Raw genomic sequence first — 18,566 nt, 5'->3', positions numbered from 1 at the left:
GAGGCACATTAGTTTTAACATCAGGCAGTCATTGCACTCTATTATATCAATGGAAAAAAGCACAACATAATATACATATACATACTGATTGTTTGACCAGATCGCATAAGTTCATTCAAATAAAAATGTGATTAACTATCTGCTTACTCATTAATATTTTATGATATAACTATATATGAAAAAATTTGACATTTAACATGGGACACAGGACAAAATTTTCTTGCAATGATAATGTCTTGCTTACTTTATAGAACTTGGCCCCAGTGTCATTCTGAAATAGACTTAGACTTTTGCTGTCCAATCTCCAGTAATGCCTCTTCCGCTGTGTATATAAAAAAATCGTATATATTAGAAAACATTAATCTTACCACCAATAAACTGTGCTGCATGCTACACGTGTATAGAAGCTTGATGGAACGAACTTGACGCAGTTCCATTTAAGCTCTTTTGAGGATCTTTCTCAATCTTACCAGGTTGTCTTTGCTGCTATAATGAACCATCCATCCCTCCTTAACCAAGGTGGAGCTCCGCCGCTTGGTGTGTTTGATGGACTGGACCACTCGCATCAATGGGATGTTGCTGCTTGTGGAGGGGCTACATTCAAGCACATAAAATTGTACTTTTATTTAAAGCTCAATCAAATACAACTATAAGGTTTTAAAGAACAGTGGTATCTCGGTTTTCGTAAGTAAAAATTCAGACGAAGACCAAATTGTATAAAAGGCAAACCAGTTTTTCTCAAAGAAAATGACACACAAAATAATAACATAAAACACATTGTATTGAATAATTATAGTTTTGCATGCAGTAAACAAAATAAATAAATAAATGGGTTGTACTTGTATAGCGCTTTTCTACCTTCAAGGTACTCAAAGCGCTTTGACACTACTTCCACATTTACCCATTCACACACACATTCACACACTGATGGAGGGAGCTGCCATGCAAGGCGCCAACCAGCACCCATCAGGAGCAAGGGTGAAGTGTCTTGCTCAGGACACAACGGACGTGACGAAGTTGGTACTAGGTGGGATTTGAACCAGGGACCCTCGGGTTGCGCACGGCCACTCTTCCACTGCGCCACACAAAATACATTTAATTGGTGAATGAAAGGGATGAATAAACATGACTTACCAATAACAGCAATGAGCAGAGAGGGAGGAGGGGCTGGAAGAGCCACATAAACGCCACCTTCATACTTTACTACAAGTTCTGTCTTAAATCCAATAGTGTTTCTCACTTTCTTTATCAAAGTGCTGGTACTTGCAACTTTAATTGGCTCCATAGTGAATTATTATTTGCTGTAGTACTCAAAAAGCACAGAGACTATTAAGTCACTATAAGGGTTAGGGTCTTCTAACTTGGATCCCAGTGCTGGGACTAACACGTTAATTTGTAACCTGTTACTGTAACGTCGTTATTCTCAGCGGTAACTAGTAGACTAACGCGTTATTTTTTTATTTTCAGTAACTCAATTACCGTTACTACATGATGCGTTACTGCGTTATTTTACGTTATGTTTTGTGTAGTATTGGCTAGAAACAGAAGATCTGACTGTTTTATTGGGGAGTTGCAGTGTCGTCCTTACGATTCTTCCTGTGTCACAAGCCGGAGAAGAGAGAGGCGCGCTCTATGTGTGTCTTGGTGTGGGTGTGGGGAGGGTGGAGGAGAATGGGTGGGCGTGTCTGTGTTTACTAACAAGACATCATTGCGGAGCCGCAGGTGAGTTTCTTAAAATGGAGATATTCTCACCACTTTTCTTTTGTTGAGCACGAAGAAAATAACATTTTACTTAAATGTGTCTTGGATCAAAGATCCTATACTGTATACTGCCCAAAATAAGCAATTCAAATCTGCTGAAACAGCTACAAAAGCAACATGCTTCGACAAAGCTAGTAAAGAGAGACGCACTTCACCTCTACCTCCACCTCCACCTCCACTTAAGGATTTTAACGGAGGGACTGCTAGCAGGCAGACTATTTCTACAGAGGAGTCACCCAATTTCAGGCAGCTAATTAGCGTGATACCGGCGGAATGGCACGGAAAACATTTTCCACCTACACAGTGGACAGTGAGCATATAAAAATGGAAAGCGAGCTAAAAAAACACTCCAAACTCTGCCTCTGTTCATCATTCAATCAGCACTGAAGGTACACACACTCTGTCAATACTCTTATATACTCTTTTATTCTAGATGCACTGGGTCACACAGCTCCAACAATCCATGAAAAAGCTTGAAAATAAGTTGACATCAATCTAGCAGAGCAACATTTCCATGTTTATAAGGAAGATAAACATCAAACTGCCGCATCATTTTTGTAATTTTGGACTTGTTGGAAACTTTCGATGACATGTGTGTCAATGCACTGACACACCATCAATACTGGATTGCCTGGAATCAGAAAGTATTCTGAAAGATCAACTGGATTCTAAAAGTACTTCACCCCAATAAAGAATGGCGACTAAGAAGTTAGCAGAAGAAATGGAGGAGGTGAAAAAGTCTCTGAATTTCATGTCAGAGGAACTGTGCAAAGTAGCAAAACAGCAAATGGGCCTTCTGGACTTAATTGATGAAATTAAGCAGCTGAAGGCAATAATCAAAGACAAAGACAAGAAGATTGAAGAACTTGAAAGAAGAGTGGACAATCAAGAGCAGTACTCCAGGATGGATGACCGGGTTATTTCTGGGCTGGAGACAAGCCACTGCTTATATGCACAGATCACAGCAGGTGACAAGGAGGGAGAAGATGCACCAAGAGGTGAGCTGCACACGCTTGAGCAGCAAGTCATCAACTTCTTCAATGACAAAGGAATTCCTGTATGCAGCTCAAGTATAGCTGCTTGCCACACCATTCCACTGAAACAAAACAATAGATGCAACATCATCATCCGCTTTGTGAGTAGAAAACATAAAATTGAAATGCATAAGCTGGGAAAAAAATTGAAAGGCACAGTAGTGTATGCAAATGAAGATCTCACAAAGAGAAACGCAGAAATAGCAAGACAAGCCAGGATCTTGAAAAAGGGAAAGCAAATCCAGGACACATGGACAAGGAACTGTAAAGTAATGATCAGCTTGAATGGTCCACCAGAAGAAGCAAGGGTATTAGTGATGAGAGACTTGAAGGAACTTGAACAATATAAATGGAACAGATGATCATGATAAGTGGAATAGTGGGGAAATGTTCCTTGTTGGCTGTGTACTGTGTGCAGAGAAACATTCTGGACAACCAACATGATAGAATAACAAATGAGCTGCACAAGATGTAAGCCTTTTGACTTTCATGATCATAAATGCTATGAGTTAGAAAATAACATTGACCCAGATATTCACTTCTATCAGGACTATAATGTGGACTATGAGTATCATACTGAAGAACAGTTTAATTAAAATTTTAAAATGGAAGGCTTTTCAGTGATTCATTTCAATAGCAGGAGTCTTTACAGTAACTTTTCCAAAATTATAGAGCATCTTAAACAAATACAGCAAAGGTTTACCATAATAGCAATTTCAGAGACTTGGTTGAATGATAGTAAGGAATTACTGGATGGATTAGAGAGATATGAAATGTTTTGGCAAAACAGGATGAACAAAAGGTGAGGAGGTGTTGTATTGTTTGTGATGTCCTCTCTCAAATGTAGGCTGATTGCTGACATGACAACTGCTATTGACAATCAGATGGAATGTGTAACTATTGAAATCAGTGTTGAAAGATCCAAAAAATTATTAATTAGTTGTATTTATAGAACTCCTGGAACATGCATTGATCAATTTAATAAGAACATGTTTGAGTTATATGAAAGACATAATGTTAAGGTGATCTTGATTTGTGGTGACTTCAACATTGATTTGATGAAATATAATGATCACATGAAAACCACTGATTTTGTTAATCTTATGTTTAGCTTGAGTTTCTTTCCACTAATTGTAAAACCTAGCAGAATAACAAAGGACAGCTTAACACTAATTGACAATATTTTTATAAATGTATTTGATGGGAAGAGAAAAAGGGAACTCTTAGTGACTGATCTAAGTGATCACTTGCCTGTGTTTACAGTGATCCAAATGAATAACGAGCGAAACTAACAAACAAAAAGACAAATAAATAATTTTGTTAGAATAAAATCACCAGAAGCCGTTAAGGCATTCAAAGCTGATCTTTTAAATCAAGATTGGCAAAATGTTTTTGTGAAGGATACTAATGAAGCATACGATACATTCCTGGATATATTTCTGACACTTTACATCATTGTCCATTGAAAGAATATAAGCAAAATACTAAAAAGAGGGAGAAACCATGGATAACAAGGGGTTTAGTAAAAGTCTGTAAAAAAAAAAGGCTTTACAAGGAATTTATTAAGAATCGAACAAAGGAAAATTAGGACAAATATAAAAAGTATAAAAACAGATTGACATGTATCATGATGCTGCAACAAAAAACTGTTATGAAAAATTGCTGCATGAACATAAAAATAGTGTAATTGAAACCTGGCATGTGCTTAATACTATGATTAAAAAATCGAGCAAAAAGGATTTTACAGCATATCTGGTAAAAGATGACAACTCAATTATTGAAAATATAGAAGAAATAGCTGAGGAATTCAATAAGTTTTTTGTGAATGTTGGCCCAAATTTGGCAAAAAACATTAATTTCAATATGAAGGACGAGAAAAAGTTAAAGTGTGTATTTTACATTAAAAATTCAATGTTTCTTGGCGGAGTTTGTGAAAGTGGTGTGTTAGAAGTGGTCAGAAAGTTTAAAAACAAAAAATCTGTCGATGGTAACAACGTGGATATGTCACTTGTTAAAAAGTGATGGATTGTGTCTTGAAGCCGTTTACTTAAATATGCCATAAATCTTTATCAACTGGAATTTTTCCTGACAAAATGAAAATCGCAAAAGTTATTCCAAATTATAAAAATGGTGATAAACATATGGTCTCAAATTACAGACCTGTGTCCTTACTACCTCAATTATCAAAAATTCTTGAGAAATTATTTGTATATAGACTTGATAAGTTCATTGACAAACATGAGCTACTGAATGACCATCAGTATGGCTTCAGGAGTAATCGATCTACATCCCTAGCAGTGGTGGACTTTGTAGAAAAAATAGCTACAGCAATAAAAAAGAAAGCAACACACCGTTGGAGTATTTATTGACTTATGTAAAGCTTTTGACACAATCGATCATTCCTTACGTCTGCAAAAATTGGAAAACTATGGCATAAGAGGTGTTTAACAACAGTGGTTAAGTAGTTATTTAAGCAACAGATCTCAATACGTGAAAATTAATAAGACTAAATCACAGCCAAGAAGAGTAACTTGTGGGGTTCCACAAGGCTCGGTATTGGGACCTACATTAAGTTATTTACACTTTACAAAAATGATATGTGTTCAGTATCTAATAAATTGAAATGTATTATGTTTGCAGATGATACAAATGTATATTGTTCAGGAGAAGATTTGAAGGAAGTGTTGAGCATAATAGAGGTTGAGTTAATTCAGCTAAATAAAATGGTTTGATATTAATAAGTTATCATTAAATGATAAGAAAACTAAAGTTATCGTGTTTAGTGGTGCAAGGACAAATTGTGAAGCAAAATTAAATCAAGGGAAAATTGATAGAGTATATGAAACTAAATTCTTGGAATAACAATTGATTATAAACTATGTTGGAAACCGCATATTGAATATATAAAGGGAAAAATATCCAAATCTATTGCTATTCTTTATAAAGTAAGACACATGCTGAATATGAAATGCATGCATATGTTATATTATTCTTTTGTTTTTCCATATTTAACGTATTGTGTTGAAATTTGGCGAAATGTTTATAAAACAAACATAGACCCAATAATAAAACTTCAAAAAAGGGTCATTAGAATAACACACAAAGCGTGCTACTATGAACATACCAATCCATTATTTATAAATTCAAATGTATTAAAATTTGCGGACATAGTGTTTTTAAAAACAATGGAAATTATGTTTCGAGTAAAGAACAACAGCCTTCCAGCTTGTATTCTTACGTTATTTCATTTAAGAGGAGAAAACTATAAATTACGGGAGATATTGATTTTTGAAATAAGTAAACGAATATAAAATACAAATGTATTTCAGTTTTAGGAGTTAAATCGTGGGAAAAGCTCAGTGATGAGCTGAAGACATGCACTTCTTTGATAAGGTTTAAGAAAACCTTGAAAGGTGAAATAATTGAAAATGATAAAATAGAGTAACAATTACTTTCATCCCATTGATTTTTTTTTTTAACGTTGATGTTCCAGGCAATCTAATTTTCAGTGAAGGTATAGGATAGGCAAATATAAGCTTTGGCCTCAGCCAAATCCTTTTTTGGTCATTCTTTTTATTTCCTCTTTCTTTTCTTTTGTGTGTGAATGTGTATGATTGTTTATGTATAACCTGTACTGTTAAACTGATGAGACAAAATGGTTGGTTGATTATATGGCCGAAATAAACTTCTACAGTGTTTGATTATAACATCACTCTAAATGTACAGACTATAAAGTTCCCAAACATAAAGAGGGATCCTAGTGGGCCAGGCCAATCTTTTCTTACCTCTAAACTGAAACTGGGGAAATGTGTAGAGTGTTCTGGGCTTAACTGAAGACATGATTTTATTTCACAATTCCTTGAGAGTAAAAAACACCTGGTTAGGCTTTGTGTATGTCATGTGTGCCTTCCTTCGGTGAAGCCAGGTTTACAGCTATGTTGTTAATATGCTTTTGCTACTTATGTATGTTATCTTTCAGCTATTTAAAATATTTTTGTCAATTTGTTCAGGCCTGAAATAAATTGGCCCTTTGAAACATATATTTGTCTTTGTGTGTTGTATGTAGACCACATTGCTTAGCAAACTTCAATGATGCAAATGCATATCAAGTTAATCAACAGATTGTATTATTCTCCAGATCAATAACAGTACAGAAATGAAGGTTAAAAGGGCATTAATGGGAGATTAAAAAAAAAAAAATTAAGAAAAAAAGAAGTAACTAAATAGGTAATTTTCACACTAACAAATAACTTTTTGGTGTAAGTAATTGAGTTAGTAACTCAGTTACTTTTGAAATAAAGTAACTAGTAACTGTAACTACTTACTGGTTTTCAGTAACTAAGCCAACACTGTTGATTCTGCAGAATGATATGTGCGCAAATGGTCTGATTGTTATGCAATGTGCCCTATTCTTCAGTTTACGCTTCAGTGTTTTTTAAAAAAGTTACACACGTTTCTCTTATTCGTATTCTCTAATCCAGCCTGCTTACACGCCCTCCCCACATAAATCAAGAATTAGTGCTTAAAATGGATTGAATGCAGGCTCATTACTAATGAGATGGACTTTGACAATGACGCCTTTTTTACTAGGTTATGTGAACATTTTGGAGCATGGAGTTTGTGAATGTCATTGAAATCCATGAAAAAGATAACACTATAAATTTTAAAAAAGCCGCATCAAAATCAGGCAATGCTTGTTACGTGAACATATGTCGTAATGGTGATGTAGCATGTGTATGCTTGCTACAACAGCTTCTTCTATGGGTGTGAATAATAATCTGTAGACTAAACTTTGTTTCACGTATTATGTTAAATTATTATAGCAACCCAGATGTTATTTGTTATGTTACAGTTATGTTTAAGAAAAGTGTATGCAAAGTCGTGACATGTCAGAGGGGCTTAGTAGACAGCTGTTTGTGTGTTTCTGTGTGTATATGTGCTTGTGCGGGGGGGCGTGTTTGATCGTCAGTTTGATATTAACTGTCTAACAAATCAATCGACTCATCTGACAAATGCTAAATTATACATGTATTTTCTATTAAATACTGTAGGTAGAGCTCAATAATCACAATCCAGATTAATAGGCATGCACGGAACATCTGTTAATACCAGGACGTTCTAACGCCACCAAAATACATGCAGTCACACTCACGAGACAACAATGTGCATTTTGATTTTTGATGGTTAATTCATAGTAGCATTCTGGTTCTTTTATCCTCATCTCAATTAATATTTCCAAGTAACTATTTTGAGGGGATCAAAATAGATTTCATAGTTTTCTGGGAGTTTATTTTATAATTTTATTACATGTGGTGTATACTTCATATAAACTTCAAGTGCAGTATATTGTTTCACCTTCCAGGGGTGCTGGACTTATTCTAGCCTCAGAGGCGAGAAAGAATAAAAGTACTCGCGAGAAAATACACGAAGGCCAGATTTAAACTGGGAACGCCCATATTTAAAGGTTTCTCTACCCAAAGCGAGCATCTTGCTATGCAGCAAGAATGTGCGCAATTGCGCAGCTTTTTTTCCTTAAACACATGGAAGGAGAGGGCCCAATGTCTGGCTGTACGACAACCAAGACAAACTGCAAACCGTCAAAAACCGAGGTACCACTGTAAATTATCCGCTTGTTTTTGCTGTTTGATGTAGTTTTTAGGCATACCTGATAGTCTTAATGGGCTCCTCATCTTTATCTCGGTCCAAAAAGGGAGAGTCCATGTCAAACATTCTCTCATCTGGAGTGGAGCGCTCTTCAGAGTCATCTAGCCCTCTGCTGCCGTCCATGTCACTGCTGTCCACTTCCATTGTATCGAGAGTTGTGTCTGAATCTGGGCCTGGGCTTGCTGGCTCTACAAATGTATATCAACTTTGCACATATTAATAATGGTCATTTCTTTTAAGATGTGCTAGAGGACGTACCGCCATTGAAGTCCACCTCCCCCAAACAGTCTCTCGGTACCTTTGAAGCACAACGCTTATGGCAGTTGAATCTGCAATCTAATGAAAAACATTGGGGGAAAAACACTAAGGTTAGCATACATAAAGTTGAATATTAAAATTGACAATGGTGGGGGAGGCTTGCCTTTACACTGCATTCCCTGGCGAAAGAGACCCTTGAGGAGACGCTTGCAGAACTGGCAGATAGTAGGTCGGGTGTAGGTGTGAATAGCAAAGGTGTGGGGTACTTTGACCCGACCCAGCACCATCTTCTCCATCCAGATAGGCCTGCCGCTCCAGGAGAGAATCCGCTTACCTGCTTCTTGATGCGACCTTTGCTGCTGCTGCTGCTGCTGCTGTGAATGCACAGGAAACAGTATGAATAATAACATTGTAAAAATTAAGACAAGAAACAAATCATGCAGGAAATGTATTGGAAAATCAACACAATCTTAGCCGTCAAAATAAGACTATTTGAATTGTCATATATTACCATAATGAGAAGTCTTGATGTGAATAAACTGAGCCATCTGAAAGTTGCTGTCAAAGTGAAGCAAACTTTTGCCAGCAAGCGAGAGGATGCATAAATTGAGAGTTTACTGACCCAACTAATTACCATAATTACATTTCCTGGTGACATTTCACGGGGACACAGACCAGAGCAGAATCTTTCACAGCTGCTTATGCAAAACACATTCTACACTGCCTCGCTGAAGATTTAGCCACATAGCTCTATTAAATTTAATGCATAAGTGGCAGCAATAGGGCCCAAGAGATACACCCATGGAACAAGAGGCCAATTTGATATTTGAAAACATTAAACAATTCAAGCAAAAGCAACTGGAATAGTGATCCCTTTTTTCATTCCATTATAGGATTATAGCATTTTAATGCAATTGGGCAAATGTTTCCACCTCATTCAAAAGACAAGCAGTTGCAAGACGATCCACATAGTTTTGGGTTAGCCTCCAATAGAACTCACCTCATCCAAGACAACCACTGCATTCTCTGCAGGTACCGGTCGGGGAACCGAGAGGGACGGTCCAGGAAGCGACACATTGGACAAACGTCTCTTTCGCACACCGGTACAGTTATTTGGGATCTTAAAGGCACAGCGTTTGTGGTAGTTTAGACCACATCCTGAAACATACACAGTTGAAGTGTTTCAACAAGACGTGACGTGTAAAACATATTTTTGTTTTGCAAGTCAGCAACAAGATGGCTGTACTGATTAATAGGTTTGAATAAAGGCTAAGATGGGAAGAAACTACAAATATTTACTTAAATTAAAAAAATTTAATTCAGACATGTAGCAAATGCAGTAAACTGCCTTCAGCAATTAATACAGTGGCTGTGATTCAGCAAGGAGCTTGTGAGGCCTGTGCAAAATTCCAAACTTGGATTTCCATTACAATAATTTAAGTAGTTGGAATTTTAATTGAATTGCTTCCACCCCACTGGATGTCGAATAGTAATTTAATTTCATTGCAATTGAGAGAAAAGTATAGCAGGAACAATGTGTCACGTTTAAGGTTTTGATTTAAATACTAAAAATACTTTACAAACAATATCAATAAATCAATCAATGTTTATTTATACAGCCCTACATCACAAATGTCTCAAAGGACTGTACAAACCACTATGACATCCTCGGAAGAACCAACATAAGGGCAAGGAAAACTCACACCCAGTGGGACGCCAGTGACAATGATGACTATGAGAACCTTGGAGAGGACCTCGTATGTGGGCAACCCCCCCGCAAAGTTTCAACATAAATTCCCTTCATTTGAAGTAATTTGTAATATTTAATTTTATTTAAAAACTGTAAAATTAAACAACTTACAAATTATGGATTTTTTTGGGGAAACTACTATTTTGAATACTTATATTTCCAAAAAAATAGTTTCATAATATGAAAGTTATAATACATAAAAGTAAATAATTTGTTCTATAGTACATTTGCCTACAGATGTTCTCTTTGTTTAGGTCAGTGGTTCTCAAAGTACCACCTCAGAAAAAACTTAGCTCTCCAAGTACCACCATAATGACAAACATTAAAATACAGTAGCATAGTATTCATTAAAACATGGCAAATGTTATATTTAACTAGCATATTTAATGTTTTGGCCACTGTAACATTACACATAATTTGAACCCTAACACTTTTATCGTTATATTCCATATCACTGCGGTCCCCTCCAAGGTTTCTCACGCCACCCAATGAGTTAAGTTTTTTCTTGCCCTGATGTGGGATCTGAGACGAGGATGTTGTCGTGGCGTTGAGACACTTGTAATTAAGGGCTATAAAAATAAACTTTGATTGATTGATTGATTGATAGATAAATACATTCTGATTGATTGTTTCAGGTCCTACATATTTCTAAGTGATATGTGTTACACAACTACAAATACAACTACATGATGGTACTTGTTCTCGCATCAGTGCTCTCGTTGCTGCAATTACAGTGTTCCATTTACCTAAACAAAACACTGTACAAAAGGGACAAGCGGTAGAAAATCGATGGATGGATGGATTAGCTAAACAAGGAATTGATCCCATTCCTAAAAATACAGATGCAAACTAATAATCTATCTGCCCTAGTAGCGGTTTTCAGTTGTCATTCTGTGTGAGTTTGCATTCCCGTCATAATTGTTGGATACAAATTACTGATGGATGTGATGGAAATTCATTGAACTGCTTTGAATTAACAATACATGGTGCTTTCTTGGAGGTTCTTGATTTGCTATAAACAAAGTAAAACAACTATATTATTTTGTGTGACCACAGTTATCTTCCCACTCTGTTTGCTGGTCTGGTTGACAATGCTCTGGTCTACATAGCAGGATTTTTAGTCGAGCAGATACTACAGAAGCTGTCTTGGGATGTGTGCCGTGTAGTGTCATGATGTGAAGAGAGCTACCACATTCTTGCCTGAAAAACAACGGTAGCCAAGTGATTCCATCACAAGGCACAGTGAAGTTTTGGTTCCATAATAATGGTCGTTGTTTTAATCTTTGAATATTAAAGAAGTTTTTTTCTTATTTTCTCTGTTTTGTAAAATTTCTTTCAGCACTGCGTTGAGCGTTGTAGAAGTATAATTTATTATATTAAGATGCTTAGAGCTGCAGAGTGGGTGATTTGCCAAGCTTTTACACAGCAATCTCCCACTTTGTCCGTGAAGAGAACGGAACAGATGTTTATCTGCTTGGAGAACACATTAAGGAGACACTGTACTTGTCATTGGTTGTGTTTGTGTGTCTGTGTTTCTAAAGATAAAGCTGCACATTGCCAAACTCATCTCTCTGTACCTGCAGTCCTTTTTCACAGGGTTAAGCTGTTAAACTTTCATGAGCTAGTTTGTCCAAGTGTAAATATGCACTTGTTCTTGCATTGACTTATGTAATGATGCCTATATATACAATATATGTGTCTGTGTCAATGAATGATACTTTTGATTTATACATATGTTCATTTCATTTGATATATAACCTATGTCTAATAATAATAATAGTACTAATAATAATGGATTAGATTTGTTTGTGCTTTTTACATACACATGTACAGTCGTGGTCAAATGTTTACATACACTTGTAAAGAACATAAGGTCATGGCTGTCTTAAGTTTCCAATTATTTTTTATTTTTTTGTGATAGAGTCATTGGAGCACATACTTGTTTGTCACAATAAACATTCATGAAGTTTGGTTCTTTAATGAATTTATTATTGTGAAGACTCTTCTTCGGCATTGTAATGCCGGTGTGGTTTTTCCGTGGATGCGTCGAAGCAGAACACAGCATAGGTAAGATAAAGGGTATTTAATAACAAAAGTCTATGAACAAAAACACTGGTGTAAAGAGAAAAAAGTAAACAAAAGACGCTAGCGTGAAAGCTAGGATAAAACAAGGAAAACTAGAACTTGGTACGAGGACACAAAAGAGTAAACAAAACATTTAGCATGAAAGCTAGACAATAAAGTGGCTTGGCGTGAGAGCTAGCGAGAAAATACATACGAATGATGAGAGTCGTCACTGATGCGCGTGGGCAAATTAGGATCCGAGAATGAGTAAACAGAAAAGGTGAGCTTAAATAGGAGGGTGAAAATTAGTAGCAGGTGTGCGGGGCGAGACTAACAGGTGGACTGATGTGTAACCATAGTGATGGACAAAAACAGGAAATAAACGGGTCAGACTGAGAATGAAAAAACAAACACGTGAAGATCTGAGCAGCAGATCGCAACAGTATTCCCCCCCAACAAAAGACAGATACCAGATGTCTTAAAAAACAAACAAAAACTTGAACCCCCTCCCCAAAACCAGAAAGTTCACAAACGAAGGGAGGGCGGAGGGAGGCCACGGTGGAGGGTCGCCAGATCGCATGTCCCCGAATCCACCGAGGACACATCATGTGGCGGCGGCGGGTGGAACGCTGCTGCCGAAAAAGTTTTGGCGGGCGACCTCGAAAAGGCCACATTAGTGGCCGCATCGCAGGATGAGGTGCCCGGCGAGGCGGACGACCCGGGCACGGCCACATCCGTGGCCGACATGGAGGAGGGAGTGTCTGGCGAGGAGGATGGCCTCGCAGAGGCCACGCCCGTGATCGACGTGGTGGACGACGCCTCAGCACCGAAATCCCAGCAGGCTTGGAAGCAGCAGACGAGGGTGCGGGGACTGCGGCCAAAGCAGGCCCGAGTGCAGCTGGCGAGGATGATGCGGGTGCTGCAGCCGAAGAAGGCGTCGGAGGCGGCCTGGGAGCCGCAGGAGTCGTCGGAGGCGGCCTGGGAGCCGCAGGAGTCGTCGGAGGCGGCCTGGGAGCCGCAGGAGTCGTCGGAGGCGGCCTGGGAGCCGCAGGAGTCGTGACTGGTGTGAGCTCCAGCCTCATCGTCGGCGCCGGTGTGGGCTCCAGCTTCTTCGTCGGCAGTGCTTGGCGGCGTGGAGCTGGTACCGGCGCTTGTCGAGGAGCTGGCACTGGGTTCCAGCCTTGGAGTTTGTGCTGGCGTGAAAACCAGGCGAGAGTCTAATTCTGGCGTGAAAACCAGGCGAGAGTCTAATTCTGGCGTGAAAACCAGGTCAGAGTCTTGTGCTGGCGTGAAAACCAGGTCAGAGTCTTGTGCTGGCGTGAAAACCAGGTCAGAGTCTTGTGCTGGCGTGAAAACCAGGTCAGAGTCTTGTGCTGGCGTGAAAACCAGGTCAGAGTCTTGTGCTGGCGTGAAAACCAGGTCAGAGTCTTGTGCTGGCGTGAAAACCAGGTCAGAGTCTTGTGCTGGCGTGAAAACCAGGTCAGAGTCTTGTGCTGGCGTGAAAACCAGGTCAGAGTCTTGTGCTGGCGTGAAAACCAGGTCAGAGTCTTGTGCTGGCGTGAAAACCAGGTCAGAGTCTTGTGCTGGCGTGAAAACCAGGTCAGAGTCTTGTGCTGGCGTGAAAACCAGGTCAGAGTCTTGTGCTGGCGTGAAAACCAGGTCAGAGTCTTGTGCTGGCGTGAAAACCAGGTCAGAGTCTTGTGCTGGCGTGAAAACCAGGTCAGAGTCTTGTGCTGGCGTGAAAACCAGGTCAGAGTCTTGTGCTGGCGTGAAAACCAGGTCAGAGTCTTGTGCTGGCGTGAAAACCAGGTCAGAGTCTTGTGCTGGCGTGAAAACCAGGTCAGAGTCTTGTGCTGGCGTGAGAACCAGACTGGGAGCAGGTGTCGGCTTCAGCCGAGGAGCAGGCGTCGGCTTCAGCCGAGGAGCAGGCGTCGGCTTCAGCCGAGGAGCAGGCGTCGGCTTCAGCCGAGGAGCAGGCGTCGGCTTCAGCCGAGGAGCAGGCGTCGGCTTCAGCCGAGGAGCAGGCGTCGGCTTCAGCCGAGGAGCAGGCGTCGGCTTCAGCCGAGGAGCAGGCGTCGGCTTCAGCCGAGGAGCAGGCGTCGGCTTCAGCCGAGGAGCAGGCGTCGGCTTCAGCCGAGGAGCAGGCGTCGGCTTCAGCCGAGGAGCAGGCGTCGGCTTCAGCCGACGAGCAGGCGTCGGCTTCAGCCGAGGAGCAGGCGTCGGCTTCAGCCGACGAGCAGGCGTCGGCTTCAGCCGAGGAGCAGGAGTCGGCTTCAGCCGAGGAGCAGGAGTCGGCTTCAGCCGAGGAGCAGGAGTCGGCTTCAGCCGAGGAGCAGGAGTCGGCTTCAGCCGAGGAGCAGGAGTCGGCTTCAGCCGAGGAGCAGGAGTCGGCTTCAGCCGAGGAGCAGGCACAGGGGTCTGCCGAGGAGAACTAGGGGACTGGCTGTGAGCAGGACTAGGACTATGATGAGTGATAAGACAAACACTAGGACTCGGGCAAGGACTTGAGAGAGGACCAGGACTTACAATCACACTAGTGCTTTGAGAAGGGCTTGGGCAACGACCAGGACTTACAGTCATACCAGGGCTTGGGCAAGAACTAGGACAAACGGTCAAACTAGGGCTTGGGCAAGGACTGGGACTAACAATCAAACTGGTGCTCGGGCAAGGACTAGGACCAAGACTAGGACTTACAGTAACACTGGGGCTCGGACAAGAACTTGGGTAAGGACTAGGGTTCGGACTAAGACCACGAGGGGAATCAGTACTAATATTACAAAGGCAAGAAACAAGACTCGGGACCGGACTCGAAACAGGACTCGGACTACGGATCAGTCTACGAGTGGAACTAGGACTACGACGACTACGAGAAAGACTAGGACTACAACTAGAATCAGAACGGAAACTCGGACCAGGACTTGGACTACGACTCAGTCTACAAGTCGGTCTACGAGTAGGACTAGAGCATGGGCTACGAAGAAGGCTGGGACTCGAACTCTGAGAGAGACTGTGACTAAAACTAGAACTAGGGCACAGACGGAACACAGGTGGAGGAGGTCTAAGAGGGCGTGACTTGACCGGGGAGAACACCGGTGGAGGTCTAGGAGGCCGTAGTGGTATAACAGGGGTAAACACCGGTGGTGGTCTACTTGGCCCTTGAGACTTGGCCGGGGGAAACACAGGTGGAGGAGGTCTACTAGGAGGAGCTAAGCGTTTAGCGGGCCGAAAAACAGGTAAAGGTGGCCTACATGGAGGTTTTTGTTTAGCAGTTTTAAGAAGAGGTAGCGTCTGCCCTACCTCCGCAACACAGCTATAGGCCATAGCCCCCCCCTCCAGACGGGAATCCCAGACCCGTTCCCTGTGGCCAGGGACTGACCATAAGGGAGGGTGGTGGGAGGTTTGGAGGCGGGCAGACCCCTCCCCTCTATATTGTCCAGAGTGTCCCTTTGAAAAGGGAGAAAAAACCTTGGACTTGGGCAGAGAATGAGGTTTAAACGGTGGGTTAGAAGAAAAACTAGGTGACTGAGGTTGACTAGAATAATAAGAAAAAATATCCTGATACTTTTGTATATTATTATTAATGTTATTGTCATTTGAAAATGGCTGAGAAAACGAATCTTCCCCCAAAAATTCCTTGTTGATGACGTCATCATCGGAAGACGGGCTTGCGTTACCGGGGGGCGTCGACGAAATGACGTCATCTGCGCGGGACACAAGTTGGGAATTTGCCCAGTCGGTAAAACTGTTAGCAAAGTGTGTTATTGGGTCCCCAAACAATGGTGTAGGGGTCTTGTGTGCTGACTGTAGGTTGCTGTGTTCGTGAGGAGGGAGACATGGAGTGGGCAAGTCTCTGTCGCCCGACGAAGCCATACTTCGCGGCTTCCGCCTACGCGGACGAGCGCGAGCGCTGCGGGAGGGAAACTCACCGCTCCCGGAAGCATCGATCGGAACCAGTCTTCCCTCCAGGTCCCACATCATGCTTTCGTCTGGATTGCATCGGAGAGTTTCAGCCTCCATCGCTCGGAATACCCTCCATGTGCCTTCGTCGAAGGTCTCCTCGTGGTTGCCAGACGCGGAAAAACTTTTTAATGCTCGGATCCTACTGTGAAGACTCTTCTTCGGCATTGTAATGCCGGTGTGGTTTTTCCGTGGATGCGTCGAAGCAGAACACAGCATAGGTAAGATAAAGGGTATTTAATAACAAAAGTCTATGAACAAAAACACTGGTGTAAAGAGAAAAAAGTAAACAAAAGACGCTAGCGTGAAAGCTAGGATAAAACAAGGAAAACTAGAACTTGGTACGAGGACACAAAAGAGTAAACAAAACATTTAGCATGAAAGCTAGACAATAAAGTGGCTTGGCGTGAGAGCTAGCGAGAAAATACATACGAATGATGAGAGTCGTCACTGATGCGCGTGGGCAAATTAGGATCCGAGAATGAGTAAACAGAAAAGGTGAGCTTAAATAGGAGGGTGAAAATTAGTAGCAGGTGTGCGGGGCGAGACTAACAGGTGGACTGATGTGTAACCATAGTGATGGACAAAAACAGGAAATAAACGGGTCAGACTGAGAATGAAAAAACAAACACGTGAAGATCTGAGCAGCAGATCGCAACAATTATGGGTCTACTGAAAATGTGACCAAATCTGCTGGGTCAAAAGTATACAGCAAGGTTTTAGAATGGCCTTCCCAAAGTCCTGACTTTAACGTGTGGACAATGCTGAAGGAACAAGTCCATGTCAGAAAACCAACACATTTAGGTGAACTGCACTAATTTTGTCAAGAGGAGTGGTCAAAAATTCAACCAGATGCTTGAGGATGGCTAAATGTGTGTATGTAACCTAATCATATGTCTTCACATTTTTAAAATAGTTGACTTACTTACACTATCTGCTGCTCTATCATATATTGGTGTGTAGATTAAATAAAAAAAAAAGTAATAATAAATAAATAAAATAAATATATATATATATACATATATATATATATATATATATATATATATATATATATAAATATGTATATATATATATATATATATATATATACATATATACATATATATATATATATATATATATATATATATATATATATATATATATATATATATATATATATATATATATATATAAATAAAAGTTTGTCCCGATACCAATAATTTGGTAGCAGTACCAATATGTATATAGATACTTTTCCGAATAAAGGGAACTACGAAAAATGTCGATATTGGTTTTATTTTAACAGAAAATCTTACAATACAATAAACATATGTTTCCTATTGCACTCAAAGAACAATTTTTCTTTCCATCCATTTTCTACCGCTTGTCCCGTTCGGGATCGAGGGGGTGCTGGAGCCTATATCAGCTGCAAGGTTAAAATATAAATTAAAAGGCATTAAACACATTGGGCTTTTCTTGTTGCATTAAAATAAAAATGTACAATTTCCCATATCATATATAGTCTGCCATAATCAAGAATCATATTAGAATATGATAAAAAGCTTCATTGACATTATATTAAATTATTCATGATTTCTGGTTGCCACTCCTGGTCTGTGCTTTAAGAAAAATACAATTTTAGTAAGTACTTAAAACAAAACTATAGATACATGTACACAGATAAGCCATTTAGCAGATAAAACACACATTTGTTAAATATAAACTACAAATTGTAGCAAATTGTTACAAAATTCAGTCATTTAACTTGCATTAGTTGATGCTAGATGGACAGTCTTAACTCCGCTAATATTTGGCATCAAGCCAAGCAGCAATGTGCATGTCTACGTATCAACATGTGCACAGCAGGGGAGCTGGTTAACGTATGAGAGTAGCGTATGTGTATTCGTGAGAATGGCAATGTGTTGGAAGAGTGACAACAGTGAGTGAGAAGGCGAGTAAAGAATAGAGAGAGGTAGCTTTTGCACTGCGCAGTACAGTGATGAACGGGTCCAGTTGTGTCCTGCAAAATCAATAATAAAGCAACCAGATTTTCACGAATCGACGGCCTCGTCATTCTGACCCGAAAGCAGAGC

General features: G+C 40.2%; 1 protein-coding gene across 3 annotated transcripts in view; it reads right to left on the bottom strand.

The window, feature by feature from the left end:
* The window catches only part of prkd3 (protein kinase D3), a 99,255-nt gene that overhangs the window by 22,353 nt on the left and 58,336 nt on the right, over window positions 1-18,566 (bottom strand). For 2 of the 3 annotated variants that reach the window (XM_061895559.1, XM_061895562.1), the window contains 6 exons: window positions 9,718-9,875; window positions 8,881-9,091; window positions 8,718-8,795; window positions 8,461-8,647; window positions 471-594; window positions 245-322 (listed from right to left, as the gene is read on the bottom strand). In XM_061895559.1, the coding sequence (XP_061751543.1) occupies window positions 245-322; window positions 471-594; window positions 8,461-8,647; window positions 8,718-8,795; window positions 8,881-9,091; window positions 9,718-9,875 (836 nt within the window). The remainder of the gene's footprint in view (window positions 1-244; window positions 323-470; window positions 595-8,460; window positions 8,648-8,717; window positions 8,796-8,880; window positions 9,092-9,717; window positions 9,876-18,566) is intronic. The other variant, XM_061895561.1, reaches the window with a different exon arrangement.

Source organism: Nerophis ophidion, linkage group LG03, assembly GCF_033978795.1.
Source record: "Nerophis ophidion isolate RoL-2023_Sa linkage group LG03, RoL_Noph_v1.0, whole genome shotgun sequence".
NCBI classification, from domain to species: domain Eukaryota; kingdom Metazoa; phylum Chordata; class Actinopteri; order Syngnathiformes; family Syngnathidae; genus Nerophis; species Nerophis ophidion.
Note: the sequence above shows the minus strand (reverse complement) of the source record. Positions and strands in the feature narration are given on the sequence as shown.